Here is a 10,133-nt window from a genome sequence, read left to right as displayed (position 1 = left end):
GTTTACAAAAAAAAAAAAAAAAAAAAAGCTTATGATCATTTACAAGTTTTATGAAATTCTTGTGAAAGGAGTACTTCGTACACCGTATAATCATTATATCCAACAATTGTCCATAGTCTAATCACTTTTTCACATATTTGTTTGAGTTTAAAGTTTTGCTATTTTCGATATATAAGGATTAAGAAGCATAGAATGCCTAGAACTGTTAGAGAAGAAGAACAGTGTACACTTCATTGTACTATTCTATTTGAGAAAAATAGAATAGAAATGGTTTTCTTAATGTTTCAAGAGCATATAAATTTGATAATGTGTTTGTTTAGCAGATGGTGCTTCGGTATGAAGCTTTTTGTGTCTTTCTTTCTTTTTTTCCTTTCTTTTTTTTTTTTTGTTCTATCCTCCTCATTTTCATTTTTCATTTTTCATTTTACTTTCCTCATTCTCTTCCTCCTCCTCTCCTCTTCTTCCTCCTCCGTCACAGTTAGTTATTACAAAAGATCCCACATGTAGCATCGCCACGTTCAGTTGCTTCACCACCACCACTGTATTCTCCTCCTCCACCATTGCCACTGTAGTCTCCTCACCTTTTTCCACCATATGTTATTTTCTTCTTCCACCTTTCGTGGTGGTTTCTTTTTTAATCTATACTAGATCTTTTCTCTGCGCTACGCGCGGATAATATATTTAAATTTGTTACATTTATCATTTTTATTTGTATGTGAATTTTTGTATATTAAATTATATATAACTAATTTTTAAATTTGAATTTTTTTTTTCTTAGTTTGAAGTAAGTATTTCTATTATATGTAACACAATTAACTAATAAAATATGAAGAATCAAGTCCGAGATTTTAAAGTTATGTAAAAAAATATAATTATGTATAGAACATAAATTATCTTAGTTTAAAAGATTAGAATCTCATCTCGAATAAATTAACGAAAAGAAAAAGTACTCCAATAACCTACATAAAATATAAAATCCCCTTTAAAAAAAAAGTGTACTTAATAATATTTTTTACGCGTAATAGTTGAAAACTGACAATTGAATATCGATCTAGAATATTATTTTAATATATGTAATGGTAAAATATTAATTGTAATAAACAAATTTTGAATTTTGTAATATTACATGAATTAGAAGTCTTTAAAATCTAAAATCTATTTTATTAACATAATATATTTTTTATTTATTTATTATTTTGACTTTACAAAATATTGCTTTAGTTTTATTTGTATATTAATTTTTTAATAATTTAATTTCTTTTTAAGTAATTTTAAAATTATTTAGAATATAATATATTTAAAATTATTTATTTAAATATATCCAAATATGATGTCTCATTTTTATGTGTGTTTGCGTTGAGCATATTTAATTTGTAGTTTGTATATTTAATAACACTTTGTTGCGTGTCGTTCTATGGTTTTAATAAATGTGTTGTAATTTCATTTTTATTACTACTAACATGATTTTTTAGTGATCAGTGATAATGTATTTTTAACGTTATGTATTATATTTTATCGTATATTTTCTAACTCTTCATGCTGGCACTTTTTTAGAATCATTTTAATTAGATAATAGGTTTAAAAATGTAAATAAAACTGTGTATGATGTAAATTTAGACTTTTTAGTGTAACTGAGCACTATCAATTATGGAAATTATATTATGATTTTATTTTACTAAATCTTTCTTTCTGTGTATATTTTTTGTTTTCTTTTGTATTTTTACAATTTTATTGTCTTATTCTTTAATTGCAGAGAATTGCTATTTCCAATTTTTATTTATTTTCTTTCTCCAATTACAATGTACAGTTCGGCCGTTTCTTTTTTTTTGGGATCAAACTACTAATATCATCAGATAGAAAATCTTAAACTCCAAGAATGAAGTGAGTATTTGTGCTAGGAAAAACTGATTTAGCCACTAATATAGTAAGATATTATAATATTAGAAGATATAGAAACTCTTCTCTTTTGTCCTACGCTGGACATAATTAAGTTGTTGTCAATTGATTATATATTTGTGATAACTGGAAATATATCTTTATGTCTTCTTTACATCATCCTTAATTGGTTTACGGTTCGACCATCTAATATACTGAGAGTAACATAATATTAGATGTTGATTATCTCCTTCCAATTAGGAATGCACAAAATGAAAGAAATTCAAGGTAAAACCACTTTACAATTTTGTCCTCATATCTATATAGAGTTAGTTTATAGATTATTCTATCTGTTTTAAAATGTAATCAGTTTTAATTAAAATCTGTAATATTTAAAAGTTATTACTTTAGATAATTGTCATTTAATATATAAATTTAATCAATTACACAGTAATTTACATAATTTAATTAGCTACACAATATCAATAAACATAAAGTTACATTGAAATATAAAAATAATTTATATAGGGAAACAAAAAATACTTTTAAACCATTATATTATAAAACAAATGGAATATTCAAATTATATTGAACCATTAGAATAGTAAGAATCAGAAAAGCTGAAATCTCAACGTCGATCATTTACGTCGGTCATGACAATCCAGTGTTATTGAACTTGACATTTTATAAAGTACTCTGTAATCCACTGTTATTGAAAATATTTTAAGTTGTGGAATTTTCAAATTTTCAGGTGATTTTAGAGTGTTTGGATGGAGTTTCTTAGTTAAAAAAATTAAAACTCAAATCTCATAGTTTTAGGTGATATTTTAGAGTGGTTTAACAGAAACATTTTATTCTCTGCAATTCCTTAAAATCATCTAAAACTTCATTAAAAATCAAATCACCTCAAATTTTTGATTGAATACACCCCTTATTCTTTCTCCTTGTGATGTACTATTGGTGTATATGGATCGTTTAGTATTATCTATTTAATAGATATAATATAGTTTCATATAATATTTTCAAGCTGTCACACAAACTTTAACCCCCCATTAGTTAGGCCTTGTTGGCATAAAATAAAAAGTTTATTTGTTTGTGTCGAGTATTCAATATTATGTCATAATTATGTACAATATAGTTATATAATGGATGAAACTCAACTTTGTAACTAATTAAATTCTTTGTATGACTATACTATATAGTATGTAGCATAGTATAACAGTTTCAGTGTTAGAGTATCAACATCAAAGAAATTTTGGTCATGTTTATGTGTTTTTTTTTTTTTTTTTTGACAACGATCATGTTTATGTGTAAAAAGTATGCATGGATAAAAAATAATATTAAGGCGAAGATTAATAATAAATCATGTAAGACATTCTATTAGCTTTTATTTTAATTTGGCTTCAAGCCAACATAAGCACTCCTACTAGTTATGTAAACTAGTGAAAATAAAAATGACAAACCCATATTTCTTTTTGCCTCTTCTCCAAGTTTTTCATCCATGTGTATATATATATATATGTATGTATATATAAAAATATAAATATTTCAAATAACAAAGATTTTAAGAGGGTTTTAGTTTGTTACTACGATGAACCAAATTATCCATTCTAGATCAGTGGCTACCACCGCCCTAAGATCCATCAGCTACCTCCGGCAATCTTCCGCACTTTTTCACTCGCTCCCCGGCGCCACGACTACCCCGGTCCGCCACTTCAGCTCCCCCGGTCATGCTTTCAACAGGTAATTTAAAGCTCAGTTGTCTAGATACTTGGATCTGAGAAGGACGAGTCTTAGGGTTTCGATTGATACGTTTTTGTGTAAATCTCCTTCCTTCTTGAAGCTACCAAATCAAGCCGCCGACGAACTGGGGGATCCGTATCGTGCCGGAGAAGAAGGCGTGCGTGATTGAGCGTTTCGGCAAATACGTCAAGACTCTGGACTCAGGGATTCACTTCCTTGTCCCCGGCGTGGATCGTATCGCGTATGTTCATTCCCTCAAGGAGGAAGCGATTCCGATTGGGAACCAGACTGCGATTACGAAGGATAACGTCAGCATCCACATCGACGGTGTTCTATACGTCAAGGTTGTTATTATCTTGATTTGATTACTTTGATGAGTTCTTTTCGTTTGATATTTTGGCTTTGTCTGTTTGCAGATTGTGAATCCACATTTGGCGTCTTATGGCGTTGAGAATCCCATCTACGCTGTTATGCAGTTGGCTCAAACCACTATGCGTAGTGAGCTTGGAAAGATTACTCTTGACAAGACGTTTGAGGAGCGTGATACTCTGAACGAGAAGATTGTGGTTCGTCTTCTTTTGCCCTTACTTGAGCTTATCTTTTAGTGGGTGTTGTTATATTAGTGCTACCTTGCTGTTTTTTTTAGCGATTGCTGGGTCTGAGTGTGAGTTTAGTTTGTGTTAGATTAGAGTTTCGTCATTATGCATTTATAGTACCTAAGATTGCAGTTGATATTGTTTAATCTGTTTTGTTCTTTTTCCGTCATTACTGGCTGTGAGTTTTTGAGTTTACGTTGCAGGAAGCCATTAACGTTGCTGCAAAAGATTGGGGTCTTGAGTGCCTTCGTTATGAGATACGTGAGTAATTTTTCTGTTCGACTCTTTTGATGGTCTTTTACCTGGATACCCTTCTTGTAAATAAATGTGTATCCAGGGGATATCATGCCTCCTAATGGAGTGAGGGTTGCTATGGAAATGCAAGCTGAAGCTGAACGTAGAAAGAGAGCTCAGATTCTTGAGTCTGAAGGTAACTCTTCCATGGCTTATCTTTGCAAACCTATGTTCTGTGGTTTAACTGTGTGCTTGCTACAGCTCAATCTGTTTCTCATAATTTGGTTTACTTATTTGACTAGGAGAACGCCAAGCTCATATCAACATCGCTGATGGTAAGAAAAGTTCTGTAATCTTGGAATCAGAAGCTGCAAAGATAAACCAAGTCAACAGAGCATCAGGTTAGTATTAACTATTTAGTAAGCCATGAACACATCATAATAAGATTGTCAAGTCATTTTTCGATTTGTTTCATCACAACATGTTTTTTTTTTTGTAATGCGTTCCAGGTGAGGCAGAAGCAATAATAGCTAGAGCACAAGCAACAGCCAGGGGGCTGACCATGGTGTCTCAATCCCTCAATGAAACTGGTGGAGTGGAGGTTAGTACATGAGATTAAACAGCAGTTTCTTTACATGATTTACACAATTTTGAGATTAATGAATTAACCTGATTACTTAGGTCTTAACACGATTTGCACAGATTGTTACTTATAGTTTGGTTTCACACCTGCAGCCAATGCATTGAGGCATCTAACCTGTTTTTCTCATAAATGGTTCTCTCTGTCTAGATAGTAAATTGAGATTACCGTGGCTTATCAGAATTGCAAATGTTGAGTTTCAAGTTAACCCTTTTTTTTTTGCTTTCGAAATTGGGAACTCAAGCTTAATCGTGGTTCAAAATGCAGGCTGCGAGTATGAGAATTGCAGAGCAATACATTCAAGCTTTTGGCAACATCGCTAAGGAGGTAAACAATTATTATGAAACTCGTCATACTGTGCCAGATTCTATCTACTCGCTAATTTCGTCCTCACTTGGGTATGAATCTAATTGCGTAATAAACTTTTTTTTGTCTTCTTTTTAGGGTACAACAATGCTGCTTCCGAGTTCTGCTGCAAATCCTGCTAACATGATCGCTCAAGCTTTGACAATGTACAAAAGGCTCGTCCCCAATGGTGGTATCCAGGAAACATCAGCAGTAGTATCCTCTTCTAAAGCGAAATAGAAAGACGTGTGGTAGAAGGAAGAACTAGGAAACAACTTTTGATTATGATATGAGAAACAGTTATCTTACCTTTATTTCTAGTCTGCAACCAGAAAACAGATCTAAACTCTAATTTCTGAAACGAGGTTTTTGCACCCGATTTGATCCTATAATGTTGGTTGTTTTGTTCTTTTACAACTTCACTGCATTGCTTACCATTAATAATCAAGACAACTCTTATTTTCCTGTTCTTGTTAGTTTGGTTGGTACAATGACACAAGGAGAGCTTGTGACAAGTTTTTAGAGCTGGAGAAGAGACTGGCTAAAAAAGAACGGTGTAGAATAAAGCTATAGGTTTTTTTCTGTTGAATAGGTCGTAGACAGAGAAGAGCCTCAAAGAATCTATTGGTGACATGAAAAATTTAGTCATTTTCTTGAAATAGCATTGGTCTCGGGTGTCCGTACAACCACTATATATATCTCTTTGATGTCTTGTCCTACATTTGCTCAGCCCTCTAATAAGAATAAATAGTTTTGGCTTTTTAAGAAAAGGATCAGAAAAGGAGTTCATTTGTTGGCTCCACAGTTCTTCCCACTGTAATTTGTATTCGTTTTAAACCGATTCTTTCTTTTTTAACACCATGGGAGGCTGTGCGAGCAAACCTAAGGAGTCTGATATCCTTGAAACCTCTGCCACCACTGAGAATGTTGTTGTCGAGTCCAAGAACGTCGAATCCGAAGCAGTGTCTCAGGTTTTGTGGATCAATAGAATTATTTTTGTTTTCTATCATTTTGTTTCTGAGCTAAATAAATAGCTAATGTTTTGGGGTGAAAGATGTGTAATTCTTTTTGTTATTTTATTGGGGCTTACAGGAGAAGGCAGATGAAGTTGTTGCAGAGAAGACGGAAGAGTCTACTGTAGATGGAGCAGAGACACAGAAGGAAGCTGAACCAGCCAAACCAGCTGAAGCTGAGGTAGCCAAGCCTGTTGAGGCTGAAGCAGCCAAGCCAGCTGCAGAGGCTGTGAAAACCGAAGAAACTAAAGAAGCTGTTGAGGAGAAAGCTTCTGGTGAGACTGAGGCACCAAAGCAAGAGGAGGCTGCACCAGCCAATGACACCAAAACCACCGAACAGCCTCTTGTAACCCTTTAATTTTCATATTCGTCTCTCTCAAATCTCAATCCGTTGTAATCAACTCCGTAATTTGTATTTCTCACAAATGTTGCATTGCTAATGTTCCCACTTGTTTGTCATTTGTGATATCCTAAAAATATTTGTCACATTTGTGATTCTTCTTTTTCGATAGCATTTTGCAACTGTGCCATAGTGGTTAGAAGAAACTCTATCGGAAACAGAGGAGTCGGAAGAGAGAGTTTTTAGTTCAAATAGACATCAAGAATCTCTTAATGGCAAGGTCAGTCATCAGTGATTTCAAGTACAAAGGATGTAACAGATGTGATATGAAACATCACCTACTTAATGCATATATACTTGTTGTATGCTTAACATATAGTAGCGGTCTGTACAGAGTGGGTATTGGCAAGACACGTGAGTTTATGTTTTTATTTACTCTGACGCTCCTGTCCTTTTCTCTGTTTGTTCAACATTAGTCTCGTTCAAGGATATGCGGGAGAAGTGGGACTTGAGTCCAATCCAACACTGATAGTAGTCGTGATCGAGGAAAGGAGACTCCAGAGGGGATCAATGCTGATTCGAATATGAAAGCCATTGTACCTGTGAGTTTAGTAGGAGCCATTGCATTAACTACACGAGCAATCAATCGTCGCCTACAAATATCATTATGAGAATGCTTCAGATTTGAGTTGTATTATAAAAACTCAAAAGGTCTGCTTCACAAGATGGGTTGATACCTCGTATGCACCATAGATTAAGCCCATAAATTCACTCATGCAGATAGTAAGGAGGTCGGAAAGTGTGCTCAGCAACCAACCATCGAGGAGGGAATATGACAAAATCAAGTAAAGCTACACCGGGTTTATCCGTTGGCGGCGCTGTAAGAACTGAGAGTACAAAAGAGTATTATCAACCAATAACAAAACTGAAGGAAGATCAACAGCTATTCTATAGATTTGGTGCCTTCACCTGTATTTATTGATGGATCCCCATGATCTATAAGGACAGTGTTGTATGGGTAGAACTTCTGCAGGTCATACTGCAGATGGAAATTGATAATCGTCAGAAGAAAGTGCTTTAATTTTCCAAGAGCTTAGGCCAGAAAGAACACTGTATTCACCATATAAGGCACGTAATTGCCGTGACAGGCGACCACATTGAAGGGAGAGAACTCTTGTTTAGTCAGGCCGTAGTCCTTCCTCAAACCATGCCGTTGGTGCAAGAAAATCTCTTGGTGCAGCAAGAAAGACCACTAGCACCTTCACACATCCAAAGATAAATATTCTCTCACTTGTTTACCAAGGTTGAATGAATCCCAAAGGACTCGAGTAGCTAAGCTACCTATAGGTCCAAGGTCAGGAAGCTGAAAATGCGCACCATAGATTTCAGAAACATAACCCGTCAGGTAGATCAATGGAGAATCTGAAACCTTGTGGTATAACAACAATTTCACCATGAGATACCAAAAGCCTCCCTCCCACACTCGGTTTCAATCCATAGCCCTACACAAAAGATGAGCTTTACAACAAATTCAAAGTAAGGCATGGAGACTTAACTTACTTCCAGCCTGAGGAACAAACAAGAAGTCACCATAAAGGCAGAGTCTTTCATTCCTTTGTTAGCAGTGTACCTTTCAAAAAGAACAAGACTAATCAAACCATTGATCTAAATCAAATACACCATACTATAACAAAAACCAAATCTATACTTGTGAATGGCAAATCCATGTCGAAGAAAGGAGCTTCCAGCTCCACAAATAGTGTACAAACCCATCAATGAAATCAGTAGGAGAATCAGGAACATCCTCAGCCCTCCATCGAAGCTGAGTCGGATTCTTACGGCTGTTCGACGCATCGAACTCACTCGCGAGCTTCTCATGAAGACGATACATATGCTTATTTTATTAGCTATAGCCGTGGGGAAGAGAGAGTGTGTTGCTGACGTGGCGTTTGGATCGATGAGGAAAGAGACGACGTCTGGTTTTCAAACTCCTTCTCCAGCGTGGCAACTCATTTACCTAACTTATCTATTAGTTGGGCTTATCAGGCATATATGGGCTTTTAACAAACAGGCCTAGTTATGGTCAAATCAATTAAGTTAGTACCTCCCACATCGGAAGCAGTATGCAAGGTGATAGGTTCTGTATGACTATAAATCAATTAAGTTAGTACCTCCAATTTGCGCTTGGGGCAATGACGCAGCTAATGAGGTACTAACCGAGGCGCGTCTATTTCTGGTTGAAAACTATTTCCAAACCCCCTCCTGGGCCTAAGCTTGTCTTGGTCGCTCGAGAATTTCTGGAAGGTCTCTGAAATGGAATGTACTAATCGTGGCTCTGCTCACTTACGACTAACGGCTACGATCATACAACAGAGCCAAACGTCCCGACTTATTCATTGTTTCAGTGCAAGTTATATGTTAAATTTGAGATTATCATTAGCTTTCAATTTAAAATTATTTAGCTTGTGAGGCATTATTTATTTATTAACACTTTTCCTCATGCTACATTCCAGAGTTTAAAGTGTGGGCAATCGTGGGAACAACAAACCACATAGTTCTTTCAAAATGGACTAATCCAAATGTTTTATATGCCAATGTTTACAACTAATAGGCAGTAAATGGACTAATAATCCAAATGTTTTATATGCCAATTTGGTCTACTAAATTTTGGTTATGGGATTTCAACATGTTCTTTCAAAATGGTTCTTCTTATCGGCCAATATGTAATCGGATCCCATTTTGGGGCCAATAATAAACTATTTTTGGATATTCTATTTGGATCAATAAACGAGATTCTTATACACGTTAAATCGTTACAAATAAAAGAGACTTTTTGAGGGTTCCATAGAGCGTCCACATCAGCAAAAAAAACTTCTCCCGAAAGATGACACGTGGCATAAAATATAGTTTTACATTTTAATATTATTAATTTTCAAAAATTATAAATAATATGTAAACATACAGCATAAAAAATGGAAAAACTACATTAAACATACGTAAAATTACCATTTTTCACTTAAAAAAAAGACGGCTTATCTCCATAATGTAACATTGCCGTTTTATAAAAAAAAATATATTATATATAATTTCGAAAATAATAAATATACGTAAACATGCAACATAAAAAATAGAAATACTACATTAAACATATGTAAGATTACAATTTTACATTTTTATTTTTAAAAAATAATATGTAAACATACAACATAAAAATTGGAAAAACTACATTAAACATATGTAAGATTATCATTTTTCACTAAAAAAAAGGCTTATCTCCATAATGTAACATTACTATTTTGCAAAAAAAAACATTATATATAATTTCGAAAATAATAAATAATATGTAA

The 10,133-nt window shown here is 34.0% G+C and overlaps 2 protein-coding genes and 1 pseudogene across 2 annotated transcripts; 2 read left to right on the top strand and 1 right to left on the bottom strand.

Annotated features, from left to right (window-relative positions):
• Positions 1-3,430: 3,430 nt before the first annotated feature.
• Positions 3,431-5,898, top strand: LOC106313009 (stomatin-like protein 2, mitochondrial). Its single transcript, XM_013750723.1, has 9 exons — positions 3,431-3,618; positions 3,719-3,962; positions 4,035-4,184; positions 4,418-4,475; positions 4,552-4,644; positions 4,751-4,849; positions 4,958-5,049; positions 5,356-5,415; positions 5,533-5,898. The coding sequence occupies exons 1-9, from the start codon at positions 3,467-3,469 to the stop codon at positions 5,671-5,673; spliced, it is 1,089 nt and encodes a 362-aa protein (XP_013606177.1). The 5' UTR covers positions 3,431-3,466; the 3' UTR covers positions 5,674-5,898.
• Positions 5,899-6,149: 251 nt separating this feature from the next.
• LOC106313010 (thioredoxin domain-containing protein 3 homolog) lies at positions 6,150-6,934 on the top strand. The gene is made up of 2 exons (XM_013750725.1): positions 6,150-6,404; positions 6,526-6,934. The coding sequence occupies exons 1-2, from the start codon at positions 6,294-6,296 to the stop codon at positions 6,802-6,804; spliced, it is 390 nt and encodes a 129-aa protein (XP_013606179.1). The 5' UTR covers positions 6,150-6,293; the 3' UTR covers positions 6,805-6,934.
• Positions 6,935-7,464: 530 nt separating this feature from the next.
• On the bottom strand, positions 7,465-8,738 carry LOC106313011 (annotated as a pseudogene).
• Between the last annotated feature and the right edge of the window lie 1,395 nt (positions 8,739-10,133).

This window comes from Brassica oleracea, chromosome C9 (assembly GCF_000695525.1).
Source record: "Brassica oleracea var. oleracea cultivar TO1000 chromosome C9, BOL, whole genome shotgun sequence".
NCBI lineage: Eukaryota > Viridiplantae > Streptophyta > Magnoliopsida > Brassicales > Brassicaceae > Brassica > Brassica oleracea.
Note: the sequence above shows the minus strand (reverse complement) of the source record. Positions and strands in the feature narration are given on the sequence as shown.